We start from the raw sequence: 18,189 nt of genomic DNA on the forward strand, positions 1-18,189 counted from the left end.
ACGCCCCTCGCTTTAGATTCAAAGGGTATAAATATCGTCCGTTCCCTTTTTTTCGTCTCTCTCCTCCCTGCTCTCGCCAAACGCCCAACCTCCTCTTCCCTCTCGCACTTCACACGCCCTGACGTCTCCAGTCTCCCGCTTTTTGCTTCCCTCGTTCCTCCCTTCTCCGACCTTTCTCAGTCTGCTCATCTCGCGCTCCTCCTTCTTCCCCTTTCTCGCATTTATAGTTCTCTAGGGTTTTCCCGCCCAGCCCTAAAAGGGCGGGAGTGACAGGAGAAAGGGGCAGACATTAAAAGGGGGAAGTGGGTTTCCTGTTCCGCCTCCTCCTGCTCGCTCTAATGAGGGGGAAAACGGCGGCCTGAACGGAAATCTTGGGTGATCGCCGGACGGCGCGTAATGGGTAGCACCGGCGAGCCTGACCGGAAAAGGCGCCATTTCAGCGCCATCTCGCCCAACTCCACAAAGAAGCATCCGCTCCTTCCGTTCTCCGAGGATAAAAAGGCATGTTTTCGTCTTCCCTATTCGCACTTCTTTATTTTTTCTGTGGTTCGCGGTTGCCGTTTGCTCCATAAATGCTTTCAATGTAGTCCCCGCAGTACGGTGTTTCTTGATTGAGTTATGGGTTTTGATTCTAGGGCTTTGCAACCTCATTTCGGGGAGTTGATGGGTGTGCCTTTTGATTACGTATTGTCTGCGGCATGCATGTTTGTTTGTCATGTGCTTCTTGATGTGTAATTTGCTAGGGTTTCTCTTCTCAATTTTTATTGATCTTCGGAGTTCCGGCCATGAGCTTCTCTTTTTTGGTGTCCTTTTGTTTTCTGGAGATTCGCTTCACGTGCATGGAGAAACTTACTAGCGTTTCGCTGCTCTGCCCAAGAATTAGGGTTGGGGTTTAGTTGTTCTCTTTTCAAAATTCGCCGAGACGATTTAGTTGCTTTCTCTTTAAGGGCGTTTTTGCATTTCTTGTGTCATTAGCTGAAGCTGTTGGTCTACTTCTCCGTTCAATTAATTCATCTTTCATGGGATGTCCTTTTTTTTGTTTTTGATTTTGTAATGGTTGGATGAATATTTGCAGTGTTAGTTATCTCCTTTCAACTGTCTATGATGTCACGGATATTAAAGTATCACTATTGTACAGCCAAGACCGCACCTGGTTTTCTCTTATGTTTTCTTTTGTTTCAGTTCCTTCCTAACCGAGTTCTAAAGCATGTATGAGAACAAAATACAATATCTGAAGCAAATACCCAACAATGAACATGAGATATTTGAACCCAAAATTCTGCAATCAGCATACGAATATACCACATGTGAAGGAACTTAGGACTTTTGTTCATATAACAAGGTCACAGTAGCATGTTTAGAGGTTAATGTTTACAGATTAAATTGCTTTATATCTAGATTCTGTCGGTTTTCATCCATTTTTTATCTCTTGATTTCTGAAGATCTTTTTGTACAGGGATTGTTGACCCAAAATAATATCTTACGGGGATTATTTGTTCCCCTGAAGTAGTATTTTAATTGTTTTTTCTTTTGTTGTCAGGAAACTGTATTTGGTATTTTAAGACATTGATTAATATGTTCACCTTCTTATATTGCCTTTTATTCTCAAAGGTACATATCTATAGATTTGATGCATTCAAAGGAGCTTGTTCACACATCAAAAGTAATTTTTTTGGACAGGATATTAACATGCAGAGGGAAAATATCCAGAGAAATGGTCTTTAAAATTTAAAATTGGGACAATTTCAGAGTGCACACTCACCCACACATGCTTACTACTCTCTTTATCATTCTATCTATTGTTATAGCGGCAGCCTTATAGGTTTGTTTTGGGTTAAATAGACAATCTGCAATTGGTTGCTATACAAAAGGTTTTATAGTGATTTAATGCTTTTAGTGTTTTGCCATTTAAATAAAAATGAAAAATTCATATTGCATGATCAATTAGCTTTTTCTTTTAAAAAATGTAAATCCATCAATATTTGGTGGGTATGTGACTCATTTAATTCTTATGAGAAGGTAAAAGCAACTTTAGAACCGGCAAAGATTCATTAGGAGAGTGGTAGTTTTCTCGTCGCAGCTTTGAATCTCATCCAACTCTTAGATTACTATATGCAGCATTGGAAGTGTGTTTCTACATTTCAGTGTCATCCAATTGCTGCTTGTGAGCTTATTGATATATTAATATTCAAGGTCCTTTCTAGTTTACAATATATATGGAATGTGATTCTTGAGGACAGAAGTGCTGCATAGAATTAATATTAGTTCTGTTTTTGAATTGTTCTTTGGCTTTTTCTTCCCTACTTTATTTTGTCTTAATTTCTCGTTACTTGTTTGCAGATTGATGCTGCTGTCCTAGAATTTAAAAATCAAAAGCTTCTCCAGCAGCTAGAAGCTCAAAAAGTTGAGTTTGCTGTGCTTGATGATAAATTCAGTCAGCTAAAGGCAAAACAGCAGGATCATGATAGTATATTGCTTGTTGTCAATACATCTTGGGAACAGGTATTTGTCCTTGGAAATACTTTTATTCTGTTTCCGCTTTATCTATGGGATGCTAATTTATTACTAATGTGCTTGTCCTCATAGCTGGTGGATGAGTTGGAGTCTATGTCAATTCATACAAGTGGAACATCAAATGGCACCAATGGGTTGAGTTCCTCCCAAAGTTCAGGTTGTAAGATATATTTATTGCTTCTTTTTTTGGCTGACGGTGGGACAGTTTGTTGCCTAAAGCATCAAAAAGTGGAAATGCACAACTTAGACAATGCTGGCAGTTATGATCAACTATTCAAAAGGACTTTTGCATAGATTTTTTTTTTTAACTTTTTTCTGTTTAGATAGTGTTTGCTGAAATGAGGCAAAGTAGATTCCATATTGCTTGTTGGGTGGTAGGGCTGTTGGCTTGAGTTGTTCAATGGCACCCACTTTTCCTTGTTTTCATGGTTTGCTAATTAGGATGGCAAGATATGGATGACCGTCTATCTAGTTGTCTATGGGCCAATCCATTCCATCATTCCTCATAGCCCTGGGGCTGTGTTTCAGACCTTCAGTTTCCTAGTCTGAAAGATTAGGGACTAGTTCCAGTGGAGATTCCCTATATATCTGTGTGTATGTATGTATATATGCACTAACAACAAGATTTTAAGCAAATAAGCACATATATTCATTGTTTATATTCATAAATATGGATTATCATACAAAATACCAAAATATATTAAAGAATACGAAAAATGAGTCAGCTGTGTTCAAGCAGTGTCTAGCACTTTCCCACTGTCCAGCCCTGTTGACACGGGTGTGGTGCTCTTCCAGGAGTTTCCATGTTACAAAACATAAACTGTTTCTAATGAAGCCATGTTTCTTGTGTCTTATTTGGAACCGTCATCCTGATATTTTTATTGGCTTCCAATACATATCGGCCTGCCCATACCATTGGTATTGAATAAACTGGATGGTCATTGACACATCAAGGAGGGTCATATATTGTATAAGTAGGTGAACTTGCAGAGTCTGTTTCTGTCCGTATAGTTAAACTTATAACTATTATTTGTTTGCAATGTAAAACCATGTCATATGGAGATATGCCTGTGGGGCTTCATCTTATGTATAAATTATGTTGAAACTTGATGATCATTGCAATATGGCTCCATGTAACTTAGAGATGCCTGTAGTTCTTCAACTTATGTAGAAATTAGATTGGAACCTTGATAAAAATGCTATCCCTTATACCTTCGATTGCATCCATAGGCATACATATCAGAAGATTTTAGATGTTCTGAAGCGTCATGTTATGTATATGTAGGTATATTTCTTTCTGCAAATGTGCCAATTTCATATACATTCAGACATGATGTCTCATGAGATTTTCCATCACTTTGCATTGCAGATGGAGCTTCATGTAGACCAGAGGATTCTTTCTTGTGCAGACTCCTGGAAACTGGCGCTACTGATACTAGCTCTCCCACTATGTCCTCTAACCAGATGGAAGATTATTTGGGAGATGGACGTGCATCGACCAAGACTATTCTAAAAAATATAGTTATGGCAATTCATTACTTGGAAACAAATGATAATTTATTTGCTACTCTTGATGGATTTCTCCCAAATGATGGTATGTTAACAAAAAATCCTGTTAGGTGATAGCTTTTGTTTTCTGTTTCATAAGGCTGTTTTTATGATTCTGACATGTTTTTCCTAACAGAGTCAAGCAAACAGTTTGAGAAAACAGTGAATGACTTAAGAATGGAGGTGAGAAGCTTAAAAGTAGCGTTAGGTGATCTTCATTTGAAGCACCGGTCATTGTCAAATGAAGTGTACTCTAGTAGAGATACCAATGCAAAAAATAAATTGGAGCTTAAACGTTTGACAGGTAATGACATTGGATGATGGAACACATGGCTTACTGCATTCCCTTGTCTCTCCAGCATCATCTCTTATTGTCAAAAATTTCATTTCCAACAACTGCACAAATGCCCATAGCACAATCTTTTCTTCATTGGACTAGGTTTTTTTTTTCTCCATATAGGAAATCTAGTTGCATATAGTTTATAAACTTTTTGTTTAAAAAGCATACCTAGGAGTGCAAATTACTTATATAAAAGGTTGATGTAAATTATTTGTGCAGGTGAGCTAGAGAGTACTATTTCTGAACTTGAGGAGAGCAACCGGAAACTAGCTTTGCTGAAGGCACAAAGGGATTCTGCACAAGGTGCAGTTTTTCCTGTCTTAAATATAGGGGCTAAACATGCCTCTATGGAGAAGATCAAGGAAAAGCCAAGGGATTTTCATGACATGGAATCTGCTGTTAAGGAGTCCTCTGTAAGGAATTACATGTCAACTGTCATTTGGTGGCCAACACCTCTTATGTGTTGTGTGGTAACTGAAATGCTGATGGTTTGAACAGGATTTAGCATCAAGTCGACTTGAGAAACTGAGGAGTGCACATGAGGAAAAGATAAATGTCTTAAGACAATTACAAAATTTACAGGTGAATACTTGTTGCCAAAAAATTTCCTTTTTCTTGCAATCCTTGTTCTATTATCTCAATTTTACAACCATGTGTTTGTATTTTGCCTTTACTATTGTGGTTTTCTTGCTCTCCATAACTTTGTTATAATTGATTTTTTATGTATGCATTACGTTATTTGGACAGGCATCATTGAAGGATCTGAAACATATAACTTCATCAAATGCTTTCCGCTTATTAAGTAATGAGCTTGAAGAGTCAAAAGCACAGTGTGAACAGTATCAGGCACTGATGGAGAAACTACAGGTGGTAACTGGTCGGTAGATATGTTTAGAATCTGTCTTATATTGCTGCTATACGAATCTAACCTAAAGCTCTAACCATAGGATTGGTTCTTGGTTGTATAGGCTGAGAAGGATAATTTCGCATGGGGAGAGAAAGAAATAGGCTTGAAAGTTGACATAGCTGAAGTTTCAAAAAGAGCTGCTATTATTGCGGAGTCTAGAATAGATGATCTAGAGAAGGAGATAGAGAGGCAAACTCGGGAGAGAGATCTGTTGGAAATTAAATTAGTGGAAGCAGCAAAGGAACCAGGTATAAGTATGGAAGAGGGATTTTCATCCTTCTAATTTCTTTCTGTTAGTTTAATCTTAGAAACTAAAGTAATGCCTGAAGAAATTCTTTTCTTATAACAGGAAGGAGAGATATTATTGCAGATTTTAAGGTCAGGGTTTCTTCACTTCACAAAGACATGGATATGATGCAAACAGAACTAAACAAATATAAAGAAGCTGCCCTGGATATTCATTCTTTACGTGCTGAGGTTCAATCATTATCTAACATTCTCAAAAGAAAGGTTTGTATTGAATAAATCTGAAACTATTGGATCTCTTATTGCAGTTTCGCTGTCGTAATTGTAAATGCACACATTTAATATTGTAATGTGGTCGATGTTTCATGGTGTCATTGAGGAGCTAAGAATGTTTTTTCCTGCAGGTTAATGAGTTGGAGATCTTATCTGACAGATCGGATGGACAAATTGCTGAAATAAAAAAATTGCAAGCTTTGGTATGTAGAACTTAGATTATATGGACATTATGTTTCTAAAATGGCAAATGCACTGTATTTGCATGGCTTTGTTCTGAGATCGATAATGTGCATGGGCCTCACGAGTTTCTTTATCCATCAAACAACTTTTAATCGTTCTATTCATGTATATTTGTGCTGTTCTGGTTATCCTATGGTTGATAATATGGGACATGGCTTGGACACAACAGAGTCAAAGACTTTTTTTGTGTGTGTATATTTTGGTATTTTTTTTGTTTAGTAATCCATATCAAATAATGGTGTGTGCTTAAGATCTTATTGTTGATATATATATTATATATACACGGTCCCGTTGCCATGCCTAAGTCTTTTGCAAATGCTTCGCACTAGTGTCTGCGTCTGCACTTTTGCCTGCATCTATTTGACAATGCCCCTTTGTTGTCTCATTTGTTTTAAGGGCCGGGAATAACTTATAAAAGCATGTATATCAAAGCAGTCATGAGGAAGTGAGTTGATGCTTATTCAAAATGAGAGCTGTGATTGCATTGTCAGAGGACAACCTGTCAATGTAATTGTTGGTGGTTCTAATGCAATGCAAGAATGACTTCCCTACATAATAATTGGCCACCTCTTGCAGTTACGTGTGAAGTAAGGGAGTCATTTTTGTGAAATCCCATGCAGTCGCAATGGTAGCACATGGGCGTAGCAAGAAACATAATTTATTGCCCTCTTTTGGTTACAAATGCATCCGTAATTGCTCAAGAAATTTTGCATGTTTCTGGATATACTACTGGGAAGGAGATACTTTTGAATAGAATATAGTAACACAGGAACCCAAAATAGAAAAGCAAAGCACAGAGAAGTTGTTGGCCTTGCATGCCTTTCTTATGTTATGTTATATATACTCTGATGCTTCTTCCAGTTGAGTTACTCAGAAGCTATCATCTTTTTTGTCCTCAATGCAGGTCTCTGATTTGAGAGAGAGTGATCAAGAATTAAAGCTGATATTAGAAATGTATCGACGTGAATCCACAGATCCAAGGTCAGAACCCATGATATTTTGCTTTCTTAATCCTGTACTAAATGTAGTTGGCTTTACTTCAACTTTATCCAGATAGGATGTGCACTGATCTTTTCTGCCTTCGCAACTTTCTTTGTCATGTCACAGTTGGGTTCTTGAGATTTGTCTTTTTACTGCAGAGACATCATTGATGCAAGAGACTCAGAGTATAAAGCATGGGCACATGTTCAGTCTCTGAAGTCTGCTCTTGATGAACACAGCTTAGAATTGCGCGTTAAAGCTGCCAATGAAGCTGAAGCAATTTCGCAGCAGAGGCTAGCCACTGCCGAGGCAGAGATTGCTGACTTGAGGCAGAGATTAGAAGCTTCTCAAAGGTTGATTACTTAATGATCCTTGTAGACTCCTCCTTTGAGTGTATTCTGTATAAACTTTCTCAGCGTGATCCAAAATTGGAGATTTAGGACCTCTGCATTTTCATGAATAACCTGCCTGCCATATTCCATCACGGTCATTTTCTGTATAAATAGTTTTGAAATAGTTCTGTTGAAAATGGAAGTCCTTCAACTTGCAGTTTCCATTTTCATTATCATTGTAGCAAGGGGTTTACCCTCAATTGTTGTTTACAGGGAATTGGTTGAACTCACTGAGGGCCTGAAATCCAAAAATGAAGCAAGCGAGCTGTACCTGTCTGAGATAGAGGTTTCTTTTCCACGCTTTTCCTTTGGGTAGATTGTAATGCGTTATATTACTTTGGTAAGTATCTGCATGATGCTTCTTACGCATTATGTATTTGGCAGACAATTGGTCAGGCATATGAGGACATGCAAACACAAAACCAACATTTGTTGCAGCAGATCACTGAAAGAGATGATTACAATATTAAGGTAGATCAATATATATGGCCCAATTTTACAATGTTTTGGCATCATGTGGCACCGTCTCTATTATCCAATCTTCAATGAGAAGTTGTACATGAATTATGTTAATTTTCCTGTGCTTCATCATTGATTATATTCATAAAGAATTATCTCATGCTAATATAATCATAGACTGTAGTAGAATAGTATCTAATTGGTCTGAAATGTTCATTGAGGAGCACGGCCGAATAGGACAGAAGTGGTGTTTTGTACAGAACCTACAGCGCCCAGTGGAGTACAAAGTTTGTAGGTGTTACTTCTACATGGTTGCGTCTGCTGCATGAGTTAAGGCTGTTATTTGTTGTTCGGGAATTGGGAAACTAGCCACAAAAAGTTCCTTTTTCTTTCCTTCTTGGTGAACCGGTTTTCTTTGCTTTTTTTTTTTAATTAAAATTTTGAAGGAAAAATTTACTACATGTAGGGTAGGTGTGAAAAAGCCTTGTCAACAAGAGCAATGGACAATTTTTTTCTGTTCCTAGAAGGACATAAAATTCTTGCACTATTTATTGTTGGTTCTTTTGCTCCACGTATTCCATGGCTATCTGGTAATTTTACTGTTTCTCCTACACTGTAGCTTTTAAGCTCACTACTCCATAGCTTCATCCATGGTAGATGTGATTATATAGCCACTGAATTAGATATTATTTAGTCAGAACCCTAGCATTGCCGTTCAGACAATGCACCAGAGATCATGATACCAGCATCTAAGGCATGGTGAATCAGTAATGGTTGCATTTTGTCCTTAATTTTGGAAGGTTAATACATCAAATAGAAACTAAAAGGACAGTTCTTCCCTTTGCTAGAAAAATTATTTAGGTTAACTGCTGAGTGTTCCATTTTTCCTAAAATGGATTTTCTTGGGGTTCTTCAAAATCTTTAAAATGTAACGAAAAAGGAAAGAAGGGAAATATTCATATTAGTGTTTTTTAATGAACATAGAAAAGGATTGTAGAAAGTTCTCAAATGATATGTCCTAGTAGTATCTTTTAATCTTGAAACATCTTTGGAAGTGAAATAAACAGAAAACGGGATAAATGTCAAGAAAGGTCTCTTTTTGAAAATATTATGATGCTATCCTGATTGCATCACTGCATTTATTGTAGACTCGACAAGGCTTGTTGTTTGACATGGGTTGGGTGCTTTTTCTCAATGACTAGATATTTCTAGCTGGGAATTATATTCAATGTGCTCATTTCTCAATTTAATGGGCTGTGCTGACCATTGTAAGGTAATGGTTTAGATTTTTGTAGTTCAATCATGGTCTTACAAACAGGGTGTGATACGATTATGAGCCTTTAAGATATTAGCATAGGTGGCTAGTGCTTTTAATATTTTACTTGTAACGCATGTCAACCTAGTTTCAGTTAGTTCTAGGCTTCTAGCATGTAAGGCTTCAGATAATTGCAATTACATTTTTAGTTTTATATCAATTTTTATGAGGAAGATTTTTAATTAGGTTTTTAATGAATGATGATAAAATGTTCAAAGGGTTAGTGCAAGTTTCTTAGAGTTATTTTCAAGGACATATTTCCATGAAAGCTGTAAAAAATTGATAATGGTTGAATATGTATACGTTGATACTCATAATGGGATTTTAACTGTTTTGTTAGCCATAACACTTGAACAATATTATTTTTATATAGACATTAAACCAAAAAAAATTATGGTCGTTCATATTACAATAGAGAAAATTTCTGCAAGAAGGGTACGTGCACTTCCTCTATGTATTTAATACTCCCATTTTTTTTTTAAAAATTTTCATGGTGTTTTTTATACTAGTATCTGGTGTAGACATGCTTGGTAAGGTGTGCGGAGTACCAAAACAATTATGGCTCATCTTATTTAAGCAACATAGGCTCCCTACATGGATGGTTTAGGATCAGTGGGGTTGGTTGCTGATCAGCGACTGTATAAGACAAGAGGAACAGATACAATTATTTGCACTTTGTACAGTCAACAACTTGTGTGGCTCTTAGTGGGACACGTTTCCTTACTAAATAACATCTGAACTGAATTAATGAATTAAAAAGCTGTCACAGGGAACCCTGAATATGTGGGAACATGGCAAATTTTTATTAAGTTTCTATAAAAGTGGATATGGAATTGGAGCAAAAAATTGAATATCTCCTTGACATAGATGAAAAGGAATTAAAACTTCTATCCTGATTTGAAAACTGTCTTCCACAACTTCACGTAAAGGTGTGGACAAAACCAAAACCATCTGATGTATCCTTTGCATTTCTTAATGTGTGTCAAAACACATGAAATTGTTCGCATACAACAAGAGAAGCATCTAAAAGTTGTTTCTGTGTTGTCCTAATCCAAGTGCATCCTAACAAGAGCACGAGTCTTATCTTTCTTTGCATGCCAGAGGCATAGGGCACAGACAGCAATTTAGAAAACCAGTCCTGACATAGGATTTGAACCTATAGGCATAGGGCACACACAGCAATTTAGAATGCTTGCAAAACTTTCTATTTTGTTCAAAGCTGGCTTAGCCTTGCTATTTTTGCATGATGAATTAACTTGTTGGGAATAGTGTCTATTTTGACCAGAAAAGGATAGTGAATCCCACCTTTCCAGAATAATGGGGATATCATTCATTTACACTCATGATCACTCTAATGGCAGGTGGATCAGTCTCTCTTGCTCGATTTGGCAACCTGAATAGGTTTGTTCTTTGGGTGCCTGACTGGACCTTGCCGGTCCATTTGGCCTTGACCCAATAACTACTTGATTATCAGGTTCAGGATTTTGGCTGGTAAAAGTTGTTTTTTGGCCTACCAGGTTTTGTGTGCTGTAAATCAAGCCTGCTAGGTCTCTTCATTAGTTTATTATATGTAGTCAGTGTCTTTCAACTTTCAAGATATCGTCATGAAATGAGTATGATTCTAGCCAAATTTATTGCTGTTTAACATAGCATGACTTTGGGCTGCTGCACCATTAAACGTGAATGATTCTGTTTTCTTCTACCTATTAGTGGCTCATATTCTAAAATTAATGCTGCTGTATGCATGTATTCTGCAACCAACAAAGATATTGCATGCAATCAACTCATTTCTTCATTTTTTTATTTCTCACAATTTTGACTCCAAAATATCATTTGCTCATGGGGTTTTGTTACCAATATTATTGGCTTGGCAGTTGGTTATAGAAGGTGTGAGGGCAAAACAGCTTCGGGATGCTTTGCTTGTGGATAAACAATCAACAGAAAAGGAGGTGCTGCAAGTCCAATCGAGCTTGGACTTCTACAAGCTTAAAGCTCTACGCATTGAGGAACAGGTTTGTCCTTGATAGTTGATACTGAAGCTCAGACCAGATTTTTCCATATTTGGATTAAGCAATTCTTTTTCTTGTCAGGCAAAAACCTTCTCAGAGCAGATCGGGAAGCTTGCGGAGGATGGTTGGCAGAGCTCAACCATCTTAGAGAACTGTAGGAGGAGAATTCTGGATTCACAGAGAGAATCCCATTGGCTGAAGCAAACATTGGACGAGTCACAGTCCAAATTACAAAGGCTCAGAACAGATGTTTCTGAGATCCGCGTGGGGCTGGAGAGTGAGCAGTAATATTCTCTAACCTCACTTTGAAAGAACATCTCCGACAAAATATTCTATGCATTTTTTCTACAGTTTACCTGGGAAAGAATCATAATTCCAAGTTGTTAATGTGCTTTTGATTAGCTGCACTGTGTTGTTTTTAACTGATGACAGATTGTATGTGTTTAACCAGGTTTAAAAAGAAAAGAATCATTGAGGAATTGGAAGTTTTGGAAAGGAAAGAAGCTCGTCTTTGCGCACGTACTGATAGTGGTTCATCAGTCTTGGAGAAGCTTCAAGATGAAATCGATGCATATGAAGCCATATTGAAGTGCAATATTTGCAATGAGAGACGCAAAGAGGTATTACATGCCCGTTGTCTTTATTTTTGGGGATATTCCTGTGAAGTAGAATTAGATTCTTGTAATTATGGCTGTATAATGTTTCGTGCTTCTCTAGTTGGGTCTGATTAGTCCATTGAATGAGGCAAGAGCACTAGATAGGAGATCATGCTTGCAAATTGCTTACGTGGAATTGACTCCTTTGAAAATATACGTCTTGACATACTTGTCAACACAAGCAGCACTCATTTGGTTCCCTTATTTCTAGAGAAGTTGTGAGTTGAGCTTCCCAGGTCTTCCTCCTTGCCACATATTAACATTAACAAAAACAATTTTCTTGTCTAATATAAATGTCTGCTTGGCTTTAATCACATCGTTGACATATATAGGTGTATTAAAAGCAGTATAAGCTGAAACTTTTGCATGGATTAGTTTCTTTTGTAGTTGGTGGTTGTCACTTCATAACCCACATGTAATCCAGTTGCTTTAAGACTCAAGTACCGTTTGGTACTTGTGGTCTTTTTCTTAGTATAGTGTTAGTGCGTTAGATTTTCTTCTTCTAATTATTGTGTTATCTGGTGATGTCGAGAAAGCAGTTGCTAGAGATATATATCAGGTCTTCAAGTTTAGCAGTTTTCTGATTCTTGTATGCCTTGGATATTATCTACTGTCATGGGTTATTTCACTTTCTTGAAGAAACTTGGCTAGGCCCTGAACCTTTAACATTCACCTATTTTTTTCACTTGGTGGGGTGGCTTTGTTCTTGGCACATATCGTGGAGTTGATTCAAATAAATGCTTTGCATTATTGCGACGTTCATCTTCAGAATGGTCCCTCGTCTGCCCTGCTTGAATCAACAACACAGTGGACCTTAGGATTCTGATCCCTGCTCTTGGATTTCAGGTTGTCATAGCAAAATGCTACCACCTCTTCTGCCATCCATGCATTCAAAGAACCCTTGAGAATCGCCAGCGGAAGTGCTCTATATGTGGTGCCAGCTTTGGGCCAAATGATGTCCTAAAGGTCTACTTCTGATAGATAAACGGTCTGAGTATGCACAGAGACAAACAGTGGGGCTGCAAAAGAATACAGTTTCTCCCGGGCTGCAGGAGAACTTCTTGTACGGTTGCTTGACTTTCCCCCCTTTTGTAAAATATTTGACGCGTGGTTGCGCCTTTTGGTGCCTGGAGGTTCCTCCAGCTGGTATGATTCACCTCCTCTGCCTCAGAATTAGTAAAGGCTCAGATTCGGAAATGTAAATTCTTTTCTTTTCTTTTCCCTCGTCCATGTGAGATGCCTGGCCTCTGACCCTTGTAGAGATTTATTGCTTACCCGTCACAGCTTTGAGCACCGTCTGTTGCCAGCGAGTGATGTGATGAATCATTTGTAGATTCAAGTGAGAACTGGCAGCTCTGATGCACAATTTATATAAAAGTTTCACAGAGCCATGTGGCTGAGTTCAGTAGTGAATAAAAAGTTTCAGCAGAGTTGTTTGGTATACTTCTTTCTCGTACAAATTGCTTCCTTGGCATATTTCTTGGATTCTTGGTTTCCGGTGCGCGTGCATGTACTTTCAGAAGAGGGAGAGAGAGAGAGGTTTGTCCTTTAAACGCCACAACTCATTTCCAGGTTCTTGAAAAATTTCAGGTGAAATACAGTTTACATGCATATTATGTAATCACGGGCGTACTCCGAATTAAGATGGGGCATCTGATTTTATTGCCGGACAATCTCGTTGGGCTTTGTACTCATCCTTCACTAATTTAGGGCACCTAGCTTTTTATTGACCAACTATACAATGGAGCAATGCGCAAGATTTTGACTATGCCACCTTGTAGAGGAAGTGCCAAACTGGTTCGGTTGCTAACAGGGAGATGGTTCGGTTGTGCTGGCCGGACGTGCTTCAAAGGCCAACATAACTCACGACCTCGAAGACCATGCCTTGAGACGACAATACCACTGGAAATCGCAACATGTAATTTCGTTGATGCGGCAAAAACCGAGTACTTTAATTTTAGTGCCACAGTTGAGTATCTAAGCATACGATTCACCTTTTAAACCGTGCTACTATTGACTCTAACTTAGTGTTTCCATGCCCATCCTTCAGAGCTCGCGCTTATTGGCTAATATATTATCGTTGTTGAAGGCCCATTGGAAGATGGAGTGGTTGGAAAATCAAATAGGGCACTTTTGACGGAGCAGATTGCATTGTATCAAGACGTTATTACTTCAAGAAAATCATGATCATGCAACTGGAATAGGAAATCAAGAACGAGAAGTCTCTAGGACGCAGAAATGCTGTACAGGTATGGCATTGATTTCCCCATTAAGAGACTTACTTTATAGTGGCACTCGTTTCTCTGTTGGGCAGGCAAGTTCAACCCACTCGTAAGACTTACAGTTCAAATGCCGTCTTCCACGTAGACAAAGAGAGAGCAAATAACTGAATTCTTAACTCCTTTGTTTGTAAATAAATGATGAAACAGGTGGGTTTTGATTCATTATTATTATTGCCTTTAAATCTATACTCGGAAGCAGAGGACCCACCATGGTCCAACGATATGGCATTTAAAATCAGCAAGGTATTTCGGCTCTCAAGAATTTGGTTCTTCTTCACATCCCCACTATTGATCGGTAAAACGAATTCCATCCTGCAACCGCAACCTCTCTCTCTCTCTCTCTCTCTCTCTCTCTCTATATATATATATATATATATATATATATATATATATATCCCCCTATTTATAAATTCTCTTGGCCGCCGTTTCTCTATTTGGTCTGCTATTGTGCCTCAAGAATCAATACTCTCTCTCTCTCTTCCCATATGGCGGAGTTCGTTCAGTATAGAACGTTTGGAGACAGACGGATCGAGATAGTTAAAGGGAAAACGTTCAGCGCTAACCAGACGTGGCTGGCGGCCTGCTCCCACCACCACCACCGTCCGCCACCTCTGTCATGTGGTGACGGTGGTGAGAGACTGCCTCCTTCTGTGGGAGAAAAGGCCGGCAAAAGGAGGAAGAAGGGCGGCTCCTCCCTCATGAAGTCGTGGGCATTCAACGATCCGGAGATGAAGCGCAGGAGACGCGTTGCCTCCTATAAGGTCTATGCCATTGAAGGGAAGGTCAAAGCCTCCTTCCGTAAGGGCATTCGGTGGATCAAGTCCAAGTGCTCGAAGCTCATCCGTGGCTTGTAGCTTTCCCTTTTTCCTTTTTTAATTTCTCTTTTCTCGTAAAGGAAATCCATGGTTTGTAGCTATACCAATGGAATCCGAGATGGTCTCTCTCTTTCTCTTTCCCTTTCTCTTTCTCTCTCTCTCTCTCTCTCTCTCCGACCCTGATTCTGATTCTCTTCATTTCTCCTTTATCATCATCCTTGTGGTTGTGGCCTTGGGGGTCATCGTCTATATGGCTTCAGAGTGACTCATGTCTGCTGATGTCCTAATCCAACATGCAAGAAGGAAAAAATTAAGTTTTATCAAGCCTGTAGTTCATTTATACTTTTTTTGCTTGACGCCCCACTCTAAGATACAAGCGAAAGAAAAAAGAAGCCGATATAGTTCATATACAGTTTTCAGTTTTCATCTCTCTCTATCTATCATGTACTTGTCTTTATATGCTAGAGGAAATTATTTTTCATATTAATGTTAAGTTGAGGACTTTAAATAAAGTTCCAAACCTGCCATTCTTTAGTGTGTGACCTTGGTCACCCAATTGAAGAGAAAAAGTTTAGTATTTCGGTTGATTATGGCTTTCTGTTGATTGATAGTGTATAGTAGCCAAGCCGTTTTCTAATATAAGTCATGGTTACTACTAATTAACAGAGGGAGAGAGAAACTGTAGGATCTGAATTACAATCTTGGTGTCGCTTGTTCTGCTCCTCTTGGTTGTAAGTAGTGCACATCCACATTCTCTTCCGCGAAGAACAGTTAAAAACGATGTAAGATGGCAGAAACTTCTCTGTAGATTATGAACTTTCTTGAGAGAATGCTTCTCGAATCGGCGCAATTGGAAGCAGAAGGTGTCGCCAGCGGGGTATTTGATTCCCTATGTTGGGCGTCCACCATTAATTTTTACGGCGTCCATTTTCCGATGGGACATTTCCATATTCTGTTTATGAAGGACCAGTTGAATCAATCGTGGCTGTATCTTTCAGTTCACGTAGTCCTCATTGGCTTATTATCAGGGTCTTGAAATGTTTGAAATATGTTGCATGTTCAACATATATAGGGTTTTCTGGTGATCTTAGATCTGATCTATCCTCGAAGGATTAGTATTTCAGATCATAAAAAATTAGGCAGCTGATCCATTTCTCTCCTGCTTCATAGACTCTGTTTTTCTCATTCCAGACGGAGAAGTTGTGAATCGTAAATCCGATCTCTTTTTACCAACATGAGATCTTATTTAATATCGGCACTGTCATGTTGATCGGAGATCAAGGGGACAAAAGACTGCACCGGCGAGCATTGGATCCCCTTCTCTCTTCCCGTAGGGTCGGCTTTTCTGGACCAGTGAAATTAATTGTAACGTGACGCATTATGAATATTACTGGGAAGGACGTACCCACATGGCTTTGCATGATGCGTTCCTTTATTATATTTGTAATTTTTCACTTTGTTTGAGGCTTGTCGGCATCTCACCGCTCACTGGTCTGGTCATTTAGAACTTGTTCTTAGTCACAAACACGTGCACTTCCACACACACACACACACACACACTATGTAATGCACCCTTTAATCAAGTTTATTGATAGTAAAGAAAGGGTCATAAGTAATTAACAAAATAGTTTTACATGTGAGACTTCATAAATCATCAGTCAAGCTGATCAGATAGTTTGTAATATATATATATATATATAGAGAGAGACTTGTGTCAGCCGTGCTTGCCACTCAACCATGTTTGAACATACAAAGTATTCCATTTCTTTCAGCGAAGAAATTGCACAATATAAAGCGTATATTAAATTGGTTTACTAGCTAGTCATAATCAATACTATATTTGCGCGTACATAATTTCAAGTATATAGTTTAAAATTCATAAACCAACAATCCAAATAACATTGATTTGTTAAAATCTTATGAGATCCGCTTTTCCATTAAAAAATTCATGTGTATCTTTTATGTTCTACATGTATATATCGTTAGATTTGACATCTAAAAAGAAAAAGTACAAAGTGCTAGATAGTTACATGGCACATTAGACAGCAAACATAATGGATAGTGAGATAGATTAAAATATATATAAAACGTCACATGGCTTCAGACTCTAGTGATTTTGTTTTCCTCTGTTTATTATAAGAGGGAGCATGTGGTTGATTAAATTGGGAGGGAATGGGCAATGGAGGAAGAGATAAGCAGTGCATCGACTGCAACAGCTTTGCATGTGATCATGGCCACCAAGTTTCTCGATATTTGCATGCATAAATAAAGTAAAATTTCAGCTATGATCCTGATTTTGGAGTATAATTTCAACACCAGACCCCAGTTCAATGGTGAAGTCAGAAATTTTTGGCCGAAGTGCACTGAACAATCTTATCGAGTAGGATGCATGTGACGCTGTGGGACGAGAACTGCACATAACTAGATCTGAGAAAAACATCATAGAAATAAAACTTTTACAAGGGTTTGTAAAGGCTACTCACAGGTCCGTGCCTTTGAGTAGGAACCATAATTATTAGTATGAAAATTGTGTTGAATCTTTTAACCCTATTAAAGCTGCTGGCGGGTACGTGCTTCAAAAGGCAAAAGGAGGAACAATGGTATTTTTTTTCCTCATCATTATGTTGTACTAAGGAAATATCTTAGGTAAGAAGATTTGATGTTAGATACCTTTTTAATTTCCAATTACTTTGGGTGAGTGGAAGGAAATCTCATGGCCCGATAGTGATGGTAGAAGTCTCCTTCATTTTCTTAGGATCCGCAGCTGTTTTTGGTATTGCAGGGTAGTGTCTTTGCTATGTTCCAACTTGCATATCAATGATTCCCTTTTACACCATACAAAGTTGATGCCATGAGAGTTTAAAATAAAAATTGACCGCTTATCAACCCCTCAAATGTTTCGACCAACTTCAAATATGATGTTTTAACTATATATCGAGGACTTCGTATCCTCATATTTACATAACATTGAAACAGAATGTGTGTTTACTAATGGGTCTTACATAAAAAGATTTTAGACCGGTGATTCAAGGCTACCAAACCCACCCTAAGTGGTAACATTTTTTTTTTTGCTTTTTAGACCAAATGAAAATGACTGATCTTGACTTGTTTTTGTGACGTGACGTCATGGTTGTGTTTGGATGACACCGTGAAAAAGGTTGTTTTTATTTTAAATAACTTTAATTAATTTTCTAAAAACTTATTTGTGT

The 18,189-nt window shown here is 38.2% G+C and overlaps 2 protein-coding genes across 2 annotated transcripts; both read left to right on the forward strand.

The window, feature by feature from the left end:
• The first annotated feature begins 46 nt into the window (after positions 1 to 46).
• Positions 47 to 13,326, forward strand: LOC116265676 (E3 ubiquitin-protein ligase BRE1-like 1). The gene is made up of 19 exons (XM_031646466.2): positions 47 to 501; positions 2,341 to 2,502; positions 2,587 to 2,671; positions 3,884 to 4,108; positions 4,199 to 4,366; positions 4,622 to 4,815; positions 4,901 to 4,984; positions 5,150 to 5,269; positions 5,371 to 5,557; positions 5,659 to 5,819; positions 5,960 to 6,031; positions 6,976 to 7,052; positions 7,211 to 7,405; positions 7,658 to 7,730; positions 7,829 to 7,915; positions 11,093 to 11,230; positions 11,309 to 11,511; positions 11,679 to 11,847; positions 12,730 to 13,326. Exons 1-19 carry the CDS (start codon positions 397 to 399, stop codon positions 12,859 to 12,861), a joined length of 2,637 nt encoding a protein of 878 aa, XP_031502326.1. The 5' UTR covers positions 47 to 396; the 3' UTR covers positions 12,862 to 13,326.
• Positions 13,327 to 14,559: 1,233 nt separating this feature from the next.
• On the forward strand, positions 14,560 to 15,120 carry LOC116266230 (uncharacterized). The gene has a single exon (XM_031647359.2). It carries the CDS (start codon positions 14,651 to 14,653, stop codon positions 15,017 to 15,019), a length of 369 nt encoding a protein of 122 aa, XP_031503219.1. The 5' UTR covers positions 14,560 to 14,650; the 3' UTR covers positions 15,020 to 15,120.
• The last annotated feature ends 3,069 nt before the right edge of the window (positions 15,121 to 18,189 follow it).

This window comes from Nymphaea colorata, chromosome 12 (genome assembly GCF_008831285.2).
Source record: "Nymphaea colorata isolate Beijing-Zhang1983 chromosome 12, ASM883128v2, whole genome shotgun sequence".
In the NCBI taxonomy this organism is placed as follows: domain Eukaryota; kingdom Viridiplantae; phylum Streptophyta; class Magnoliopsida; order Nymphaeales; family Nymphaeaceae; genus Nymphaea; species Nymphaea colorata.

What these genes read in the sequence shown, in the direction of transcription:
- LOC116266230 (XM_031647359.2), top strand. Translation starts at nt 14,651, where the DNA reads ATGGCGGAGTTCGTTCAGTATAGAACGTTTGGAGACAGACGGATCGAG.
- LOC116265676 (XM_031646466.2), top strand. Translation starts at nt 397, where the DNA reads ATGGGTAGCACCGGCGAGCCTGACCGGAAAAGGCGCCATTTCAGCGCC. An exon ending in TCAATACATCTTGGGAACAG is followed by an intron (nt 2,503 to 2,586) that starts GTATTTGTCCTT and finishes TTGTCCTCATAG; the next exon opens with CTGGTGGATGAGTTGGAGTC. An exon ending in GACAATTACAAAATTTACAG is followed by an intron (nt 4,985 to 5,149) that starts GTGAATACTTGT and finishes TTATTTGGACAG; the next exon opens with GCATCATTGAAGGATCTGAA.